This window comes from Hetaerina americana, unplaced genomic scaffold (assembly GCF_022747635.1).
Source record: "Hetaerina americana unplaced genomic scaffold, ioHetAmer1.1.p SCAF_8, whole genome shotgun sequence".
NCBI classification, from domain to species: Eukaryota; Metazoa; Arthropoda; class Insecta; order Odonata; family Calopterygidae; genus Hetaerina; species Hetaerina americana.
The window spans coordinates 22,180,260-22,204,322 of record NW_027287427.1 but is presented as its reverse complement, the minus strand read 5'-3'; the positions used below and the strand labels follow the sequence as shown (position 1 = coordinate 22,204,322).

General features: G+C 34.6%; 1 protein-coding gene across 1 annotated transcript in view; it reads left to right on the top strand.

The window, feature by feature from the left end:
* Nucleotides 1-24,063, top strand: part of Tmem131 (Transmembrane protein 131) — a 75,817-nt gene that overhangs the window by 12,658 nt on the left and 39,096 nt on the right. Inside the window, exons 7-10 of the mRNA XM_071597116.1 lie at nt 2,009-2,131; nt 2,401-2,564; nt 2,826-3,006; nt 3,213-3,321. Of these exons, the coding sequence (XP_071453217.1) occupies nt 2,009-2,131; nt 2,401-2,564; nt 2,826-3,006; nt 3,213-3,321 (577 nt within the window). The remainder of the gene's footprint in view (nt 1-2,008; nt 2,132-2,400; nt 2,565-2,825; nt 3,007-3,212; nt 3,322-24,063) is intronic.

The following is a 24,063-nucleotide window of genomic DNA, read 5'->3' as shown; positions in this document are numbered from 1 at the left end:
ATTAATAATGGCTTAGTTTGTATTACAATCAAATGTGAGGAAACCTTTTTGGTCTTACAAATAAGGAAAAATCCCCAGATATTTCAATGCTTAACATAGGTCTGACAAGGGGTACCGTATTTGCAATTGCATTGGCTAAGGAATGTTCAAACTTCATTCAAATTCCCTTCCCTTAAGATTCAATGCCCAAATTTTGCCACTTAAAAGCAGCCATTGCAGTCTTAGTTTCTCTTAGTTCCATGTCTAAAAATTATTGATTTTGGTCTATTTTCTTCAGTAATTCGATGATAATTTCCAGAATCTAAGAAAGTTCCCCAATCAATTCTATCTCTTGAACATCACAATGAAGATTCTTATCCATAAATTTTAACCCGTGAAAATGCTATTTAGCCACGTGAAAATTTAAAATTTCTGTGGCACAGGTAGCAGTAATAACTACCATATTTTCCCATCGATAACGTGCACCAAGAACTCTGTAGTTATCTTGAATTTGTATAGATGCCGCATGCCCAGAGCTTCATAGTTATCTTGAACGTATACAGATGCCAAGCATCTGTTTATATGTACATATATGTGCGCGTAAAAATTGTATATATTGTGTCCAAAAATACGTCTATATCCATACACTAATCGATGGATACAACCAATGAATATATGGATTCATAATTGCCTGTGGCGCTATCTACCGGTTGCAAACAGAAGATTAGAGGCAGGTGATAGAAATTAATTCCAAACAGCAGAAGGATAAAAAAATGAACAATATTTCCAGCCAACACAAAATGCTGCCTTATTGCTTTTTCACTGTTTCCTGAGTCGAAATGAGACATGGGTTTGTGTGCCCTTTTATTTGCAATATAAAGTAACTTTCAGCAAATCAAATGTAAAAAAATAAGAGGATGAATGAAATAAAATTTTCTTCTTTTGTTTGCTTTTCTTCTTCTTGCTTTGCGTTTTCTTTCTTAGTTTTACTGCTGGTGTATCTCAAAGTCTGCTCCCGATTCTGAAGAAAAACATCTACAATATGTACCTCATTGATAATTCATGAAAAACTAAATGGAATTTTTTTAATGTTAAAAAATTAAGTTTTTAATAAATGTTATCCATCGTTAACCCAACATTCCGTGGAATAGATCTAGTCGGTATGAAATTACAACATTTGAGTATGCATAATATACATAAATACACATAGAAAAATATTTATGACAATTTATGTAAAACATATATCATAAGGAGACATCCATTAGTTGATGTTCCATTAGTTTGCCTTGTATTAGACATTATTGGGGAAAGTACATCAAAGTTTTGTCTTGTCTATGCTAGAATAAGGTAGTGTACATTTTTCAATGTCATTTGTTGCGATAATTTTTGTCTACTCTCACTGGTAAACTAATTTGATTATCTTTCATGGAAAACAGTAGAACCATGATAATTAGATATTAAATAGTCATATTGTCAGCCTGTACAAAGTAGAACCTACCATGCTCATCCCTCTTTAAGTGGAAGATAGACTTATGTCTTTTTTCTCTATCTGTAATATTTTTTGTGCTTTTTTAATTCACCAGATGTGTACATCTGGTGAATTAAAAAAGCACAAAAAGGATTCACCAGATAATGTACAATATATGATATGACTATGGAAGTAAGCATAGTAGAAAAGTCACTGGTATGAATGCCTGTACGACTGACTGTACATTACTAGCACAGGCAGTTGATACTGGTGGCTTTGACTTTCTTATTAAATAGAGCAATGTGCTCATTTTCTTACATATGTATTTTATGTGACCTTCCCGAGATAAACATCAGTCTGGGTGAAAACCTATTTGAGTTTTGCTTTCATTATTAATTTCTGTCAAAACCAAAGAAATGAATGGAAAGCTTGCACCATTTATGCTCCTGCCATTTCATCTCAGTTTATGGCAGATATTTTATAAAGCTTGAGTCTAATTATTTATTTTCACCTTAAAAGTTGTATTCGGACAACTGTTACTAATTGAAAAATTAATTGTAGGTCACAGGTACAGGGGTGATGAGTCCATATCGGCTGAGGCCACTGGTTGGTGTACGGATGCCATTAAATTCCAGTTTTACTCCTTTAATTCATATGCATAATCCTCATACATTCCCATTGCAGGTGAGTATGTCAGTTCCTCTTTGGATGTGAGACTTTAATGTTTAATTTTAAAACTATGAGTAAACATAATTTTAACCCACTTAGATCATGAGTTTTAATCATGAAATGTTTTTGTAATTTGATGAACATAATTTTGAAGTATGTGTTATATTAATAAATGAGTCTTAATGACCAAAATATTAATGAATGCACTGTTATATATTAATCATTCCGGTTTATTGAATCTTCGATCATAATGGTTCTTGGTACTTGGGCTATTTGGCGTATAGATAGTGGAGGTGTACAGTAGTGGTGGAGAACTCTGCCTAGAGCTTCCTTCAGGAGAAATGGAGGGTCCAAAGAACTTGTGGGAGATTCTTCCATTTGAAACAAAGCCGGTCATCAGAGCAAAGTTTGTTGGATTATCAGAAAAGAATCATACAGTTTACATCAGGTTAGTCAAATATATTGTACAAATTTAGAGCATACCAAAGATAGGAATAGATATTACCATACTCCGATCATTGCATCAGAGTTTCAAGCATGCTCTGGATATTTCAGTGTAATCTTTTCAATTTCTTAGAAATGAGCACACACTCATGCATTGTGCATAAGAATAAACACCCTTGTGTAGACCTTGGGAAGGGTAGAATCTCTTCATCAAATGTAAATGTGTCAATTGCTGTTTTTCATGCTGAACCATTTTGTCACTTAGGATAATTGTCAATAGTACCATGGACTATCTAGTGGTACCCCTAGAAGTGGAGGTTGGTCCACAAGCAGGTCTCTACTCGCCTGATGACTTAATTGACTTTGGCCTTAGTGGCAGCACAGATGCACCCAAAGTCGCCAAGCTCTATCTCCTTAATTCTGGAAGAAAAAGTATACAAATTCAGGTAAGTTCATTTCTTGTTTGTGCCAGTCTCCCCAGCCGATTACACTCATGTCATTACATAATACATTTTTGAAGATATTTTAAACATTTTTGTTAGTATTTTAATATAAAGTGATTGAACGCTTGTGAAATTTTGAACACTGATTTTTGTGATGTAGGTGATTTTTACGAGCAGATTCTGAAAATTTTTAACATTATTTTTTACAGAATGTTATAAGCACCCCAGTTTCAAAGGCTGTCAAAATAGATTTTAAGCCCATAAAAATACCACCTGATTCAATAACACCTACAGAAGTGGCTACAATAACTTTTGATTGTAAGTATTTAGACATTATGCTACACATTTCCAGTAATGAATGATATTGGACTCTGGATTTCTTATGCGTCTCGAGTGCTAATTGATTCCAATCATGCTTTTGGTTAAGACATTCACAGTAAAGTCATAGTTTTTTTTTAATAGTATGGGCACAAAACATGTTGATTACATTTCCTTTCTAAATTTTTGTGGTCAAATTTACCATTCCTGTGAAGGAATGTTGTGTTCTAATTTTTTCCCTCAAGTGTCAACTCTGATTTCATCACATGATCTCATAATATTATAGTCCTATTATAAGATTTGGTGGAATTGCTTGATCAGGCTAGGACTTGTTGTACAGAATTTTTTCAGAAAATATTTTGATTGGTGAACCTTAGTATCTATATTTTACATCTACTGTAATGTTCATTGCATTCTTTGAAAAAAATATTCATTTAGGGTGCATGGTTTGGTTCACAAACATAAATATTTGCCAAGCCTAGTCAGAACTTTTACTTTTATGAGTTAATTTTTTATTAAGAACCCGTGGTATTGCTTGGTGTTTTTGATACATTGCTAACATATTGCATGAGTATATATTTCAGTGAACTGGGAAAAGCAAAAAAAGCATGTTTGTTGTGGGTATAATGCAGCTCTGAATTCAACATTATTCAAGCTTGAAAATGCATGTGCCCATTCCACCCTTGGTATGCTGGGATGTTAATAATGAAATTAAGGGCACAGCTTAATATACTCTTTACAACCTTGATAAAGTGAGACATTCAAGATGCAACCTTTATTTGCATCATGATAATCGTTAGTTTTGTTTTATGCTGGCAATGCATGCTGTATTCATGTTAGATTTATTCTATGTCTCAGTACACAGAATGAGTATGTTATTATGAATCACATTTTACAAATATTGTGGAAGAAGAGGCCAATCGTTGATGTCAATTGAATGTATGTGTGTGCTATATCAGTCACGTTCACATTCTGTTCCTAATTTTCAATGATTTTACTTTTCATTTCTACTGTTATTTTTTTTTCTTAGAGGGCTTTGTTCTTGTGGATTTTTCTTCAGGGATATTTTTAAAACTATGCCCAAAATATTTGGGCAAAACTTTGCACAAAGAAAATCAAATTGATATGTCTGAACACAAGTTTGGAAAATGTGATCACTAGTGACCGGAAGATGCTAGCAAAACAAGTGCTTGACACAAGCTGAAGTAGCTGGCGTGCAATCATTCTGGGAAGTCCCATCTCCTCGTTACTCGTTATGAGAAAAGTTGCGTGCTAAGCGAGCCATTTTTAGGACCAATATTTTTGCTTATTATGTGAGTTACTCGTTATATGAGGTGCTCGTTAAGCAAGGTAACACCCTATTGAAAAAAAATGTGCCTCATCAGTAAAGCCTAAGTGCTGCTAAGTATCTCCATAATAGAAAAAATATTTTCAGTCATTATATGTTCATTATTCTTTTAGTAACTTTAGTGGGTGTCATGTTTTGTCCTAATTTTCCTCCAAGTTTTACTCTACATCTGATTCTGAGTCCCACCAAATAACTTCATCTTCTGAGCCGTCAAAGTGCATCTTAAAATAGAGCACTTTTTAAAATGCTTTATGATAAAATTTTCTGGGTTGTTATTCAAAGTGTGCAGTACCCAGTTGGCAACAAGTATAGGAGAGGGCTTCTTTACAGTTCCAGTTATCATGTAATGTTTGAGCATCCAGTCAGCATAGGCTGGCTTCAATCTGTCCTTAAATGGTTTGATTGAGGCACACAGTGGGGTGAAGTTGGCTAGTCATGCCTCCTAGGATGAGGGCAATGGCAGTCTTTCCTTTCACAATGTCCATCTCCACTCTCTCATGAATTTGACCTCTGATTGAATCCTACACAAGCATAGAGGGTAGGTTAGGGAGAAAGCCTGATCTCATCTGCCACACCAATTAAGAGTCTATTATCAATTCCTCTGTCATCCATGCATATCCCTGTCCTCATGCACGATACCGGCGGGGGGCATAAGATAACCATGAGCTGTGAATTCCAGCTTGCAAATGATTCTAAATTTTCCTTTCACTGTGGTTTTCACAATTATGGATTGAGAACCCTTCTCTGTGTCTGTAGTCATAGTAGACATGTCAAGGTGCATAAGTATTTGGTTGGCATTCCCCATTTGATCGAACTGGTACATTTGTCATTTGCACAAAAGACTTATTTAAAATTCTTAGGCTTCAAGCTTCTCTTTTTTCGGCTGTGGTAGGAGTGGTGTTAGTGCTGGCTACATTAAAGAGCAAATGTGTTCTTCTTAGGCATTCATGTCAACCAGCCTTGGCTGGCTTTGAAATCAGTTCTTTACATATGCATTTCCTGGGCAATCGTCAGTGACTCCTGTTAACCATATAACATGACACAGTGTCAGTCTCTTGTCAGCTGTTGCAGACATAGTCAACTACTTTCTTTTTCATGGCAGAAAATATGCCAACACATTGACCTCTAGAGGCTTTCAGGGTGGGAGGGGTTGTAGCTGGGCCCTCCAAATCTTCCAGATTTTCTCTCCACAGAATAATTTTCTGCCACTGCATGGTACCCTTTTGTCATTTCATGTCATGCAACAGCTCTTTAGAATGTTGCATCAAAGCTTTGTCTTTGTTGCTCGTTCCATCAATTCAATGTGGACCCTCGTCTTTTGACATAATTGTCATATTTTACCTAGTTTAAAGAACATTTTTTCAACTTCTATAGTCTGGCTCCAAGAGGGGAGTAAGAGAGAGGAGAGGGGGTAAGGTAGGGGGAGTGAGGGGGAGAAGCCTCTTCCCTACTCCCCTCTTGGAGCCAGACAATATAAGTTGAAAAAATGTTGAAGTATGTTACCTGATGATGATGCGCAGCATGAAAACCATGGTCATGAAATATTAAATCTTTACTGTAGAAGTGTTAAGTTTCTTTTTACCCTCATAATGAAGGAATTCAACAAAGTTAAACCTGAAACTGTTAAATTATTCTAAGAAAGTAAATACATATCTTGGAGTGAAGCAGAATAAGTTAAGATATCTTTAAAGCGCTAGAAAAAGCACCAGCAGACTAACCTCGTGGAAGTGCTTAAAATTAAACTGATAATTTTGTAAAAGGCAAATGATACCGAAAATCATGTTTTCTTCTTTAAAACTGAGAAATCATATTTTTTATGTTCAATTTGTTGGCATTACATATTTCCTTAAGTACTTACTAATTGATGTAAGAATAAAATGTACAAATGAGTACAATTTTATTTGAATTCTAGTTATATATTTCAGAAACCTTTGACCGTCGTCAAACAGCATCTGAAAAATAACCATTAATGGAAACTTGAGTCTTACCTGGGTTAGAAGTACTAAGTAGCTAATTTCCACTGATTTCCAGTTTCATATCCAGACTAATTTATGTTACACATTTTCATATTATACTTGAGTTGTTATGGCCAATTTACCAAGAAAATATTCATGAAGTATTAAAATCAAGGGAGAGTATTGATGATTACACATTCATACTGCTGGCATTTATTTTAAATTGCTTTTTTTTAGTGTAAATGTGTACAATTTCTTTTCTTACTTCATATTTGGGCAAAAGGGAGTGGGAGACGCCCCATGCAGAAATGCAGAGAAACATTTTAGTCAATTATCTTTGCCATACATTCTACTGTGACAGGATGTCATATCTAATTCATTCGTCTAAAATTTCACAAATTTCTAAACTGAAAGATTGCTATGCAGGACTGCGGTAATGCTGTCTGTACCATACATCATTCATGGGTTTGGGCTTTTTATTTTTCTCTGGCTTTTAAGTTGTATTATGCTTGCAGACTTAATCCTTAATTTTATCCCAGATACATTATATTCGGTCCCTAAAAACTGTATTGCTGCCCATCTTTATTAGAATTATGCATGGCTACAAATGTGTTGGCTGATCCAAATGTTGCAGGTTTTAATTCCTGTCAGGGAATGGATATGTGCTGCCATATACTCGCATAAGAGGGAAATGGTGTCAAGTAAACTCAGCTTTAAAGTTGCCTGAAAAATGCACACACTGCTTTAATAAATTATTCACCTAGGTTTATGCTGTTAATGAGTTAGTTTATGATTCTTGTTTTACTGATAGTTAATTGATTTGGAACAATAACACAGTTTTATTTTTTTTATTTTGATGTTAACTAACCCGGGTTTCAATGGCTATGCCATTATTACCATTTTTCATTGAAACTTGAGTTGGGTGATGGCTTAAGATAACAATGGGACTTTTGTTCTTTATTGTTAATTTTTTCTCAAGGTAATACTTAAAACTGTCGTTCGCATTTCAAATAATTTTTCTTGTGCAACACATCCTTGTTAGAAAAAGGTTGCTTTTGTGTGGTGCTTTGCCTCCACCGGGTTTTTAAAAATGTTAAATTGAAGGAGATATCGTGGTCTTATGTAATCTGCACGAAAGATTAAATGGCAGACATGATGGAAGTGACAAAAAAATTGAGCACATTTCTGAATTTATTTGACAATGTAAAAGATCAGTCAATAAACCTAATAGCTTCTTTTTGTACCAACAAAAGCTTTTCGTTTGATCCTTTTAAACCTCCCCATCATTACCCAAATGCCACACCATGATATGATAGTCACTGAATACTCTATGAACTATAAATCAACTTATTCATTTAATATTTATTAAATCATTTGGCACCTTAAAGTTGCGTATCAATGCAGTGGTTGAAGGTTTAGTAAAAGTTCACATTCAGTTAATTGGGATATCAGGGCTGAGATTACTATGAGCATAGGATGTGTTATTTTGTAACTCCAATACATGAGTTTGGAATTAAATATTTTGCGAATGACTAATGATTTTAAAAATAAATATACTGTTGTGAAGCATATGAGGCACTGTAAAATGCTGGTATGTACCCTCTGATCACCGTTGATGTCTCATTTAAAATTAGGTAACCCAGTGCCTTCTTTGGTTCCTCCATTCTACTTGCATTGTGACCTAACTTAATTATCTGGAGTAAATCCCTGGCGTATTCAAATTATTTTCTAATTCGTAAAATGATAATTGTCAAATAAGATTTGAAATCTGGTCTTAAAAATGAACCAGTTTCACTACACAGGGTACAAATCAATTAAACCTGTAATTCAGTGTATAGCTATTATTAATTTCAATGGCTAAATAAGGCAAATGTAATAAATTTTAATTATCAGTGCATAGTACGTTAATAAATTATTACCATTCATCAAAAGACACGAAAAAAATAGCATGCACCATTATCAGATTGGGCATGGAAATGGCTCCCCTTATTTTAGTGGAATCTTTTACCTTGCCATTTGCTCAATTGAAATTTACTGTAAAAAGATGTGAATGAATATTTGGCCATAGCACCATTTGTTAGTCTGGAAATTTTGGTTTTAAGTCAGATTTCTGTTAATGAATATGCATTAGTGATCTTTTATGCATGATGCGATCACTTATTGTTTTTATATAATAAATGTGAAACTTCAATAGCCGTAAACAGTTGACCTTTCTGAACAAAGTGAAAATGAAATTAATTGGCTTGCGCCACAAGTCAAAAAGGGGTAAAGGTAAAAAAGGATAATGAGGTAGGTAAAAGGGGTAAAAGGTAAAAAAGGAGAGGATAAGAAAGGTGAATACGAATACGCGTATTTCGGCCACAAAGTAGCCCTCTTCAGCGTACTGAAGGGTAATCGTCACTACAACACAAGTCGAAGTGAGCTATTGTAAACAAAAGAACATCTTTCCTTAATTTCATTAATTCACTCCCCCTTTACAACAAACGGAACCTTCATTTGGACAATAAAATTAGGAGAAAAATTTTAGTTTGCGAAATTAATTTTCTTTTTTCCAAGAGAAGCCAACTTGAGATCGGTGCCTATTATCTGCACGCTCACTTCGACTTGTGTTGTAGTGACGATTACCCTTCAGTACGCTGAAGAGGGCTACTTTGTGGCCGAAATACGCGTATTCATATTCACCTTTCTTATCCTCTCCTTTTTTACCTTTTACCCCTTTTACCTACCTCATTATCCTTTTTTACCTTTACCCCTTTTTGACTTGTGGCGCAAGCCAATTAATTTCATTTTCACTTTGTTTAGAAAGGTAAACTGTTCACGGCTATTGGAGTTTCACATTTATTGTATATTACTAGCCGTAAGAGCTCATTTCTATCAATACTTATTGTTTTACCGGGGAAAAGTCAGTTTGGCTGCCATTTACAAATTGGCTTAAATGAAATCATGGCATTCTCAATTTAAATAGTAATGAAATTACTACTCCTAGTAGTATACAAATGGATTATGCATCATATGGGGCAGAAATAACACTGAGCTATCTTTTATGCAGTGGAATCAATAAATGAGATGGTTGCATATTGGTTAATTTTAAATATGTGGCAACTAAATCCACAAAAATGGAAATGCAATAAATTTTTCTGCAAAATTAAATGTACACAAGTGCTCAATTACATTTGGTATTATTTATTTATGTACAAGTTTCATTTTTCAATGGTTTTCGATTTTTTTATTCAAGTCAATTTAGCTTATCGAAAATTAATGTTCATTTTTTTGTCAAATTGTTATATTTTAATTATCAGTCAATGTCTCATCTCATGTGTCCTCTTTACACTTATTCAAAAAATAAAATAGGAAAATGTTAAAGGAAATCCATCAAAAAATAATAATAACTGATAGTTATGTTAATCATTGTTTTTTTTGAGGTCATTTTGGGATTTGCTATTTTGTAATAATTTTTCTTAGGTCTAACTGGAATGAGTCAATCTATTGTTTTATTGCTATGATTGATTTTTGCAACTCATTTTAACTGATCGTATGAGAATATCTGAAACACATTTTATGCTATTTGGTTTTGAGATCATGTGGAACTAAATATAATTCCCAAGTTTTCATCAATATAACCGTCCCAAATTATTAATGTGCATTTTATCCAAAGAAATCAAAACTATCCCATTGCATGCAAGATATCTTGTTTTCTGCTTTAGAGTGCAAAGTCTAGAAAATGGCCCTAACATTTAAACACTTTTTGTCCTGGAAAATTTCTAATAGAACAACAAATGTTTTGGTAACATAATGTCTTTTCACCTATTTGGCACCTTTATGCACAATATCCAAAGATTTGAGTGATGAATGAATCCCATTTTCATGTAGAAAAATAACAGAAAAATGAGATTGACCTCTGTCTTACAGGAAACTGATAGGTAGTATATATGTGATGTCAAATGCTCTGCTCTAGTGCAACTTTGACTGATTGTCTCCCCGTGTACCTCTTGTATTGAGCACAGTGGCTTTAGCATAAGCATTCATTCTGAGTGCGGGTTGAAGCACCACAGCTTAAATGAATGGCAGTAGAAATGTTGCCATAATTCCACACTTGCTTCGTTTTTAAAGGCCCAGTGTAATTCCATTCATCAGTGGCTTAGTGTGCCATTTGCCATTGACTCAACTTGAAACATGGTGGGGTATTCATTGTTTTGGCAACTCTCTCTCTTCCAAAAAAAGGTTCCCATTCAAGCTAATATTGGTTTAAAAGATATAATAATTATGGAGAGGGTTCAGTAAAATATCTAAAACAAAGCGTATTATCTACCAGAAAGCTAAGCAGAAATCTACCAGACTGAACCATGTTTTCATAAAAAACTAGTGCATTGGAAGTAGTGTACATTTATGTAGAGCATTCATAATTTGTGTAGGTAGCCCAGGGGTTCTTAACCGTTTTCTCTCACAACCCTCATAAAATGATCATGTCCAACAAAATAAAACAAAAAAAGACATGAGGCAAATTTCTAATGAAATGGAATTTTGAATGACTGAGATCTTCATTATATTAAAACAAAATGAGTTTTCAAGCAAGAATGGAAGAATTGAAAGTTTTATTTGTCAGAAATATATTCCTATGAATAATTTTCTGTTGGAATGCCCCTCACTTCCTCTTGCAGCTGTCTGTGAAACCTCACTGGTTAAGAAACCCTGGTGTAGTAATTTTCATAATAAATAAATTGGTTTTGCATTGCCTTTTCTTTTACTTTTGTTTTATCATAAAGTGTTAAACTGCATGACTGTACAGATTATATATTTGTTATTAAGTCTTCATTATTGTCTGTTATGGTTCACAGGATGTATAAATATACTTTGCCTACTGGATGAAGCCCTCTTGATCTCTCTATATGTCTCAGTTGCTCTTCAATTCTAAAATGCCATAATTCAGTCAAAATCAAAATTCACACTTAAATTCACTGTACATATATTTCTCCAAAATATTCAATGGCAAAGAAGTGCGCCTTGAAATTGATCTATCCTGGTTTCATCTATGAAATTATCTGAGAGGGCTTTGTTTAAGAGATGGCGTGTAAAAAAAAAGACTATGGTCGAATAGAATTGTAAATTAAGCAAAACTTAATATTTCATTGTGCATGAAATTTAGGTTATGCAATTCATATTTCAATGTTTTGCAATACATGCACCTACTTTAAAAGGGATTTATTTTTGCTTTACCATTAACTTAAATTTGTAACTTTTGAACTTTACTGATTAAAGTTAAGTCTTGCAATTTTTACTACCCTCTTATATTTTGAGTTTTAGATATTGAGACTTATTGGATTCTCTAATAAAAATTATTTTGGTTTCAAATGAAAGGATGCGAATGAATCTGTTTACGAAATTTTATATCAACTGTTTTGTTGCCTGATACTGATTAGCACTTTTATGTATACTATTCATTGAGTACATATATGTTCAGATCTAAAGAGTAATTACATATGTAATATCCTATTAATCATTTAAGTATATAAATGTTTATTGAATGAATGATTGTGAGCGTACAGCTTACATTGCATTTCCTCCCCAAAGAGGTTATAGGTGTGTCCATCATGAATTTCTCTATTTCAGTACTAATTTTGGTTCCCAAAAAATGTTATCAAACCTTAGTAGATATTCATTTTAGCAATATATATATATATATATATATATATATATATATATATATATATATATAAGCGCAATATATATATATATATATATATATATATATATATATATATATATATATATATATATATATATATATATATATATATATATATATATAAGCGCAATATATATATATATATATATATATATATATATATATAAGCGCAATATATATATATATATATATATATATATATATATATATATATATATATAATTATATGCATATATATAATTATATGCATATATGCATTTATCATCCACATTGTTCAATAAGTTCCAATAGTTAACAAAAAATATCTAGCATTAGTGATGCATTTTTGTAGCTGACTGTGGCTTAAATAAATTGGTAAGTATAATAGAACATAACTACAATAAATAGCACAAGAAATGTTTTGTGAATATGTTTGGAAACTACAAAGTTCATGTTTTTTTTGTGCTTGGTTAGTTCCATAGGACGTGATATTAGTAGTAAATTAAAATTATTTGGTTAATTATGGATTCTCTTAGCGGCTTCATTTAATAAAGAGGTTTTTGGGGTGTGTTTTGATGCATATAGTTTGAAGCTTCAATAGTTTGCCACATGCGGAACTACATAAAATACCCATGTAGAATTTTGTGAAATCTGTGATTTTTCTTATAATATGTGAAAACATTTCAAATAGTTTTTGTTCTAAATTTGCTGAAACCCCAAGTTTTGTGAAACTTTGCATGCATTTAAGCTTCTTAACTTCTTAAAATTGAAGAATAATTTTGTTGGCACGGGTGCATTAATGTTCATGTAAAAATGAACTATGTTCTGAGATTCTTGTGCCGTCACACTTCCAAGCTATTGTGAGGCAGCTCTAAATTGAGCACTCCATCCCAAAACTGCTATCGCACAAATAGTAGCCGCTGAAGCATTAAATTAGCAGGTTTATGTTGAGGCATACGAGGGCGGTTCAATAAGTACCCGTGTTAGAAATGAAGAAACCATTTTTTCAAAAACATTTTTTTTTTGCAGCATTTTAGAAAGAAAACACTTCTCCCAACGTTCCGGCCATTTTTTTAACCCCTTCAAAAAATGGGATTTGTCGAACTCTCCAAAATACGCCTCTGTCTTGGCGATAACTACCTCGTTTGAGCTGAATTTTTTTCCCACGAGCCATTTCTTCATGTTAGGGAATTAGAAAAAGTCACAGGGAGCCAGATCGGGTGAATGTGGGGGGTGCGGCAGCAATTCGTAACGTAGTTCATGCAGTTTGACGGCGACAACTTCAAATCGGCTTGTTTTCCACCGTGAGCCATTGCGGCACCCATCGGGCGGACAATTTTTTCATTGCCAACTTATCATGTAAAATATTAATTGCTGTTCCGGTCGACACACCCACGGCATCTGCTACTTCGCGCACTTTCGTTCATCGATCAGCGAGAATCATGGAGTGGACTTTTTGAATGATTTCCTTGGTAACCACGTCTGCCGGGCATCCTGGTTGCTCCTCATTAAAGACAGATGTTCACCCACGTTTAAATCCGTTGAACCAATATCTAACTGTGGTTATAAATGGCGAAGTGTCCCCATAAACAGCGTCCAACTTTGTTTTCATCTCCTTGCATTTCTTTCCATCCAAAAACAAAAAGCGAATTACCGAACAATACTGCTTTTTCCATCTTAGCAAAAATCACGAAACACGTCTTACTCAAATGGCTGCCAAACTAACCTTTAAATCAGTCTGAAATTTGTTTCAATTTTGTTTGATAGATGGCAGCACACGGTGATAACATAAACTTCCCTAAGGAACGCCCTTTGTCATCAAACACGGGTACTTATTGAACCGCCCTCTTAATCTAATTGCTTCAGGTATGTGATGCAGAACTGGAACCACAGTCTGGTGTAATGGTGCTCATAAGCCCTTGAATCCAGGGTGGTTTGCTAGATTCCTTTTTCCAACTTTTCATGTCGAATGTGTCTTTTTCCTGATTTTTCTTCCGACTGTTTGGAGTCTTATTGCATGAATATTTCTTGTGAATAATTCTCCACTGCTGTGAGTGATCCTGGTATCACCTAAGTTGACCCAAATATTGTTTTTGCTAATGCTTGCATACAGGATACCTCATTTAAAAAGGAAATGAGCTGCAAAAATTATTTACAAACACCATAAATAAACATAGAAACTACTTTTTTGTCTTTGACAATATTTTTGCTCTTACTCCATCTATGTGGAAAATTGCATATTGTGCCATGCAATTACAATGATAGGTAACACATCTAAAACTACTCTTAAACCTAGCTTATGGAATAAGGTAAGTGAAATGAGAACTTGTGAAACCACACCATGTACAAACTGCGAAATTTGCCTGTATGAAACATACATGTAAAACTATATTATAACATTTTTACGAGTAAAACATACAAAATGCGTATAAAATTACTACATACAGCATGTCAAAACTGTAACATGTAAAACTATTATATTTAACATTCATGGCATTGCTTTTTGATGAGGAGGAGTGACATTTTTCCTAAAATATGTGTGTCACTTTTCACTGCTATGGATAAAATTAGGTGACTCAAAGGAGGGTGGACTCAATCTCCCTCAAAGCCATAAATATGGTTTAGGAAATTTTAACTCTTAGGAAGTTCTTAAAAAAAATGGAATTGCTGGGTTCATGTTTTGTGCAATCTTACCCTGAATTAAGTTCAGCCTAACCCTAGTTGCAAGGGAGAGATGGCGTGCCCATTCCTTTGGTTTTGCAGGAGTTGAATGTGGTCTAATACAGGGAATCTTCACTGTTTTAAAGTAAACACTTGATTAAATACTCGTGGGCTGTGGTAGTCGAGTGGTAGAGTGCTGGGCTACCGACTGGAGGGCCGGGGGTCAATCCTCAGCACCATCAGCTTCACCCAAGCTGTGTGATTTTCTGGCAAACTGCAGGCAGGAAAGGGAAAAAAAGCTGGCCCCCCTACCCTAATGTGTAAATTTCACAAGCTTTATAGGGCGTATTGTAAGTTGACTTATATCCTAGCCTTATTTAATGCAGTGATCTATCATGTCAGTATTGGTATCACATTAAAAACACCATTGAGAGTGTTAATGGGAAACCACCTCTATTATTTATCCTATGTCCTAATGTTGGGCGTACATTAATATGTGTCTTAGCACCCACAGAACCCAGGTAAACTATTGCAGGTAAAGATATGGCAGGAATATTATTGATTAAACCAGGAAGGAGTCAGCAGAGATCGCAGTAATACATTACATTGTTGATCTATATGGTAAAGATATTAGGCCCGCAAGTTTAGACTGAGAAATACTAATGACGTAGATGAGGGTAGCTTAAGACCAGGATATAACCCCCTTTCTACCTCAACATACTTGATGGCGAGATAGGAAGGATATTAAGGGAATTAAAATCAAATAAGGCCATGGTGTTAGATAAAAATTCCTTGGAACCATTCAAGGGTTTCGAGAGATAAAAGGAAGAGTTTTTTAGGGTCGGTTTGTAGCATTCATGAGGAAGAAATTTGGCTGGTAGATTTTGTCAGATCAGTGTTCCTATCCAAAAAAGGGAGAGGCAGCCATTCGTGAGGACTATAGATCAATAAGTTTGATTTCGGACCCAGCTTAAATGGTACTAAGGATCATCAATATAAGGAGAGAGAGGAAGGAAAATGATTTACTTGGGGATGATCATTTTGGGTTCAGGAATGGGAGTGGTACAGGCAATGCATTCACAGTTGAGAACGCTTGTACAAACGAATATGGAGTAAGCTCGGGATGTATGTATTTGTTTGCTTCTAATTATGAGCATGCATTTGATAGAGTAAATTATTTAGAATTAATGAATTGCTGAAACTAAGAGTAGATTTTAGGGAAGGTGTCTTATCTGTAACTTGTCTATGTGCCAAACTGCTCAGGTTCTTGCGGTGAATGGAGTCTCAAGGTCGGTTGCATTAGAAAAAAGAATAAGACAGAAAGATGCCTATTCTCTCCTGTGATTTTCAACTTATATGTAGAGGAAATGATAAAAATATCATGGGAGGAACTGGAGATAAGAATGAAGGCTGTAGGGAATTCATGAAATCAGGTTTGTGAAGGGGTCAAGCTTTAGTTAGCCAGTCACCCAAGGGGTTACAGTTATTGCTGAGCGTATTTGGAAATCGGTGTGATATGTATGAGATGAGAATCATTGCAGTCAAAGAATGTGTATAAAGTTTTTGAGAAAGAAGAAAAGCTATGTGAAACATGAAAATAAAAGAGTAAGAACTAGAGTAGTTGGAAGTATACATATTGTGGAAATGTCTTTGACCAAGATTGTTTCAATCATAGGAATTTGATAAAAAGGATTGCACCAGTAAAAGAAGATTTCACTTGGAGGAGGGAGTTGACAACAGGGACATTGGCTTAGGATATTAAGAAAAGATCTGTGAAAACTGATATGGAGCACAGTTCTGTGCATTGTGAAATTCTGGTTGTTAAAGCAAGATAGTGGGCAAAAAGGCTGTAGATTGGAGGCTTTTAAATTGTGGGTGTGGGGAAGGATGGAATAGGTAAAATGGACTGAAAGGAAATCAAATAAACTTGGAATGTACATGGGTAGGAGAGAGGATTATTATGGAAATCCATAGAGGGGAGGAAAGATGGATTAAGGGCATTTCAATTAGAGATGGAATGCTGAAGGCTTTAATGGAGGGAGAATATCAGGAAAGCAAAGTATGGGGAGGGAAAGGATAGGAATGATAGATGAATGGATTAGAGGAATTGGAAAACAGTTATTGTAGTGTTGGGTGTCAGGTTTTGTCTTATTACACTAGGTCAAGAAATTTTGAAAGTATATTTGTGTCCATCCAAAACCTACCTTAAAAGGGTATACTACTTAATAATAATGATTTAGGCAGGAGTTGTGGAAGTGATGGCTCAATATAGATTTTAAAGTTTTAATGTGGCATTTTCCCAGAATAATCAGTTGTCATAGCCCTCAAGAATTAAAGCGAAAGTTACAGTTTTGATGCCCTCCAGCACTACTACAAAATGTCAGGATTGTCTTAGCACTGTGCTGCATACTTATTGAACTATAAACAGTGGACCCTCTCTCGCTCTAAATTACATATTCTAAACGAAATTCTTGATTCTTTGGTGTCTAAATACAAATGGATGTATGCTGTTCATGCAGCAGAAAACAGAATTAGTTGTGATGGAAACAAAGGAACGCACTTGCAATTTCCCACTTTATAGCCAGAAAATTGCAAGTGTTTTTCTTTGTTTCAGTCATTATGGAATGATTCCACCACATCACACCTGAATCCTTATTGACAATTGGCTGTCTCAGAAATGTATTTATAGAATGATGCATCTTGTACAATTGTATCAATTTAAGAAGTTAATTTTTTACTGCATAATGCATGTGCTTATGTTCACAATTAAATATTGTGCTTCAGTCATTTGATGAATTTAGAAATTTTCCGACTGAGTTTTATGACATTTTACAGTACATATGCACTAAAGGTGCTCATTATTTAGTCTTCGTTAGCTGTGTAAAACAATTGTAGCCATGGAAGCTTAAATAAGGCCATCCTAATGAATGGTCAATCACATGGCATTTGGTTTGTTCAGAAGTTTTGCATGGGGTTTTTCAAGTTTATTTAATTTTGGCATCACCCCTAAGATGTTAGATTTTTTTATTTTTATTAAGCGTCAGTTGATTGCATCATTCTAGATCTGCCCCTGTGTCAAAACGTCGTTAAGTTTCTCCATAATGTCATCATTTGAGATGTGTATTATAGTGTTGGCTGCTATAGTTTTAGGGCTGACTGATCAATAGGAAGATGTCGGCAATTAATTTTGTGAATTGATAGATGGCGAGTGTGGATCTGCACCAGCTGCCAAAATTGTGCCAGGATTAATGGATCCAAATCTCAAAATTTCCTAAATTTGTATTGATTGTTCCAAAAACAGGTGGGTAATCTGGTTAGGTAAATACTTCTGAAAGTGCGTATGAAATTATTTTTTCTAATGCCTGCTGCCAGCATCTTACTCATTTTCCATTGGTAAGTAGTGGCAAATCCTGAATCCTTAGATTTTTTGCAAACTTTTAGTCGGAGAAATTTCATTGAATTTGCTTCATTGTTTTATTGCTCTAAATGATTGAAAGACATAGAACTCGTCAGTATTGGTTTATTCCCATATAATATAAAAAATATAGGACAACATATAGGAAGTAGGAAAGTGAACATATATACAAGAATGCAATAAACATTATTACAGATACTAATAGCTGAAAATTCAAATTTTGAGTTCATCATCAAAGAACTCATGCTCACACTCATAAAATTTGCTGAGTAACAGTACACTCTCTTTTGTTTTAAAAGTAGTGGCGAAATAATAGATTTAATTGATTTTGAAAGTTTATTGTAAATTTAGGAAGCGAAATTGTGAGGACCTCGCATTTCATAGGTTAGGTTTTGGCCATTTAGATGGATATTCTGTCTTGGTTTTGTAATTAACAGTATAATGGTACTTTGTAATATATGTAATACCATCTGAAATAGCCACAAAAAATTTTCTTTTTAAAATGGAACACTATAAATACAAAAAAAAAATCTTGGAGCTAATGACTATAGGACTGATGGAAAGGGAATATTTATAAACTAATTAGGGAGTAACATGAGCAGTTTCTTTATGGATTTCCAGGTAGTTTAATGAAATGCGTGCACATTAATGAAAAGAACATGCATTCATGAGTATATCTAAATGTAAACTTCTTTGATGTGAAGATAAGGTGTGGGTGTGTTGTTTTGTTTTTTTCGGCAGGCCATTAGATGTCATAATTAAGACTTCTAGAAACTATGAGGTATTTAGAACACATCACATATTTTATTTTGTGTTGTATTTGTAATGAGCTCTTTGGACTAAACAGCTGGCATTTTGTTCACCTGATTTTCATGCATGATGCAGAATATTTCATGAAATATCTTTGATATTTTTCATGTGGGAGAGAGATATGTTTTTTGTCTGCAAAGGCAGATTTTTCATGTAGATAAAATTGGCTGAAAATATTTAGGGTTTTCTATTTTACTGGTTCATTCCAATCTAGGAGAAAGTGTAACTGGTTTATTTCATTGAGATGTACTTTGATTTTTTCAAATGGAAAAAATCCATTCCTAAACTCATTGATACCAGTGCTTGAAGTAATATCTAGATATTGCATAACTGAAGAAAACAAGTAAAAATCTGGAGAAATGCCTAAAGAGAAATTTGATTTTGTGATTTGCCTTTAAGAACCCTGCACTTAGGCTACAAAGTGGGCACAGCAGTGTACGAATAAGTGATTTAAAGATGAAGTCCATTCTCTAAAATGAAACATCATTAACTAGGTTTTAAATGAATTGTACGAGAACAATGACAGTCTTGTGTCTATCAAAGAAAATCAATGTATTAATCAAAAATACAAGAATTAATTTCAATCTTAAGGAGGATGAATTCAGAAGCTGAGAGTAAATCTATTACCTCGAAGAAAATAATGAAAATGAGCTGCTCCAAACCTTACTCTTCACTAATTCCATTTGAAACGTAGTATTCATTCTTGAACAAAAAAGGGACTGACACTATGGGAAGGAGAAATGCCAATAATAATTCTTCTATTTGTGAAACAACAGTTTCAGGTTTAACTTAGTGGAATTCTTTCATTATGCGGGTAAAAAGAAACTTAACATGATGCACACAATTGAAACCATGGTCATGAAATATTAATCTTTTTGATGGAAATTTTAAATCTCTTTTTGCCCTCTTCTATTTGTCTAGAGATTAAGTTACTATGCTGTAATGAGGCAAATGTACAAGATATGACACATTAGCTGATAAAAGCTCATTATGTACACAATAAAATTAGATGTGGCGGTAAAATTATTAATGTAGTAGGTGAACACACTAAATATGAACGTCATTCAGCTGTTAATATTATATGGAAGTTTACCATTTAAGGTAGGTTTTGGATGGACTTGAACATAGCACTGCTGAATTTCTGAGCCTCACCTAACAAGACACGACCTGACACCCCATGCTTCAAAAAACAATTCTGTCTGCTTCTAACAGATTTCATCCGACAGCTCTTGCCTTCCCCCCAAGGCCTTATTTGTTTGTTTTCATTTCGTGGATTTTGATTTTTCCATCCTTCTTCGCACACATCTTAAACTATGTCCATTTTCTTGCTTCGACGACCATGTTTCCAGGCTGTAAAAAAAACCATGCCTCATATAAAAGTTGTCAATTATCTTTTTTTCTTCTTAAAATTCTCACTTTATGTCACTGCTGTCAACTCCTTTCTTGTAAAAGCATCTTTGCTTAAAGCAATTTTTCTTCTTATGACCCTACTACCTTGACCAATTTGATCCAAAACCCTTTGAGTTAGGTAAATTGTGTCGCCTGCTGTAGTTCATACCCTCCTATTTTTTCCTTTGACTTAGCCTGCCTCTTTATTAAAAGCCTCATAACCTTGTTTTTTTTTTTAAATGGTTCTCATCCCCATCTTGCTGGTTTTTAATGTGCTCAGTAATAATCGTAACCCATTGGATGTCTAGCAAACTTAAGCTTGATCATGTACAACTCTAATTGATTTAATGAATACCCACCAACTTTCATTCCTTTTTCCAAATCTTCCCATTTCTGTGTGGACTTTGAAAAGCATGGTGGAGCAGTGGGAGCACAGGGTGGGTCTATACTCCCTTCTTTACACTGTCCTTCCATCCCAATTCAATCTGCCTCACACCTGAGTGCCTATGAGTCTCCTATCCCTCCAATCTATTGCTATCTTCTGTGATACAATAATTACTTATCCCCCATTTACTCTGTCAAATACCTTCCTAATGAGGTCAGCTAAAATCTTTTCTGCCTTCTCACCAATGATATTCTTGTTAATAGTGTTACATTGCAATTACTTTTTGTTTATCCAGTTGAGAGGCAACCTTATAACATTGTTGAGAATATATAGCTGTTTTATAGATGTTCTTGCCCTTTAAATTATCTCTCTTCCTAAGTTCGTCCTTGTTCTTGAGGATAGTGCAAATCTCTGATGTAGATGATTTTTTTGTGCATGCTAGATCAGCTTCCCTCGCATATTGTTCTTGCTTTTTATTGATTTTACTTTTTATTTCTATTGTTACTTATATTTTCTTATGGCTGCCTTCTTTTGGCTTTTTCTTCAGGGACATGTTTAAAATTATGCACCAAATATTATTAAACTTATCACAAATAGCATCTGAACACAAGTTTGGAAAAATGTGTGATTGCTAGACACACTAAGATACCAGCTGAATGAGTGCTAAACACAAACTGAAGCACAGATGTGCAATTATTAAAGAAATTCCCTTCTCCCCCTCACTTATAATGCAAAAAGTCACTCTTTAAGCTGGTAATGTTTTGGCAAAATATCCTACTTTATGAGAATTAATCCCTATGTGAGGTGGTCATGAAACAAGGTTCCACTTTATATTGAAAATCACTCGCAATAACTGGCAACAGTATCTCACTTCCCTGGTAATCACTGCCCATCCCAATTCTCCATTTGCTACCATTACCTGTGCTCTCTGGATCATATATTTTCCTATATATAAAGAAAAGTTCCTGGATATTGTTGGAATTTGATGTTACTGGGACGCAAGCTAAAGAATATTATTTGTCCAAATTGGTTAATAATATCATGATAAAAAAAACCACAAACACAGCAATCAACCTGAAGGTTACTTTGAAAGGTGGTAATAGAGTTCATCCAGTACTATGCCCAACAGCATGTGAAATGCAGACATCAGGGTAGGGGGGCCGGTTCCTTGCCCTGTGCTGGTTATGGTTTCCCAGGAAGATAAGGTACCTGAAAAATCACAGCTTGGGTGGAACTGAGGCTGCCCAGAGAGGCTTGCCCGGGAACTGAACCTGGGTCCTCCAGTCAGTAGTCCAACGCTCTACCCCTGGACTACCACAACCCACTAATATTGTCAATAATCTAGCAACTGTAGAACAGCATCAAACACTTATCAATGGCATTATATGAGGGTTGCTATTTATATTTTCCAATCCTTTAAAAAAATGAGTAATCCCAAGGTGTCTTCAGAGCTTTTTGTTAATAATTTTTGACATAATCATGATAATCATTATTATTGCTTGCTGTATGGCAGGTATGGTTGATTTACAATGTCTGCTATCTCACGTCGTTTAGTCACCTGGAGTTGATAGAATTTTACCTCGATGAAAATCCCAGTGCTATCAAGTCGGGTGAAGGATAAGTCAATACCCTGCAAATCCAGGTAAAATGGGGGCCAAAAAGAGCACGCTTGAATAAGTGATTGGTTAATTAAATTGAAACTATATCAGCTATAATTGTAATCAGTTATCAATGCTAAGGATGATTGGATGTAAGAAAGCATAGATCAGCATAGCAGACACATTATTTTATTAAGCCTGACCACCTTTGAAAAATTCCTTTGCATTCAAAGCTGGTGAGCACCATACCAACTGTAATTTCATATAATACCCAGAAACTTAGTTAACTCCTCAAGCCAGTATAGGTATTTAAATGCTTGGACCTCGCTCACGGTATTTCATTTTTCTAAAATCTCTCCCTGTTGCAGCATTGTTGAAAATAATTAACATCTTTTTAAATATTTATTCTAAAATTAAAAAAAAATTACCTTATGTTAAATTGCTTATTCTATTTAGTAAAAATTTTGCTTGCATTATATTTTCACTTCTTCATTTGCCTTTAAGTTTTGAACCTCGGTTCTAAAAGGTCATTTTTCTGTGATATAATTTTAATTAATCCTCTAAATGTAGGACTGCATTGCAGTCAGGGCACCAGTACACTGTATCCCTCCTTTTACCTCGTGCGGAGCAAACCTGACGTATTTGAGGCCTGGACTTCTTCCTGGTCGGTGGTATCTTTTCAATGAAGTGCCTCTCAACCAAACTTCCTCATTTGAACTTGCAATATCACATCCAATGCTCACTTCTCTTTTTTCGTCCAAATGTTCAACTAAATTCTCTATATTATCCTCACTCAAAAAAAGCTTATCCCTCTTGGAATCCATTTCAGAGGTTATATACATGGCTTTTTTACCTCTCTTTCTCAAGAAAGAAATGTAACAACTGAGACTAGACGGTGCTGAGGCCTTTTCCCTCACAACTGTTATGACGAAACAAAGTGAAAGAATGAATCACAAATCGTTCCAGAGCAATATAATATGGAGATCATATCAAGCAAGAAAGACAAACAGAACCTGAGGACAAAGCGTAGATGTAAAGAACTCTCTTATCTCATAAGTACAGACTTGCTCAATTTATCTTCCCTATAAAGTGCCATTTCATGTAGTCAAAACAACGATTAGGAAGTATTATTATCTGAGAGGCCAAGGGAATTCATATATATTTAAAAAATTCGATGGTGCTGCAGAAAAAAATTGAAAACCGAGGGAGTGGAGCGGGGAGTACTGCATACGTCGAGTCTCCATGGATAAGGCCTGCTAACTTGAGATGTATCACATACTGAGAATCATGCTGAGGAGTTAGGGTAACTTGAGGATTTTCAAGGGCATTGTCTGAGTTAAAAATGACGATCTCCTGGTCATCAGGTGACTACTTAACTCTGCCAAACCACACATGACAAAAATCTGCATTTTCTACAAAATTCCCTCATGAAACAAGGGGTTGCTCTATGCTTGTATTTGAAAGGAGTCTTATAACTTGGATAATTTTGTATTTGCTCTTTCAGTGAATTCAGGGTTGC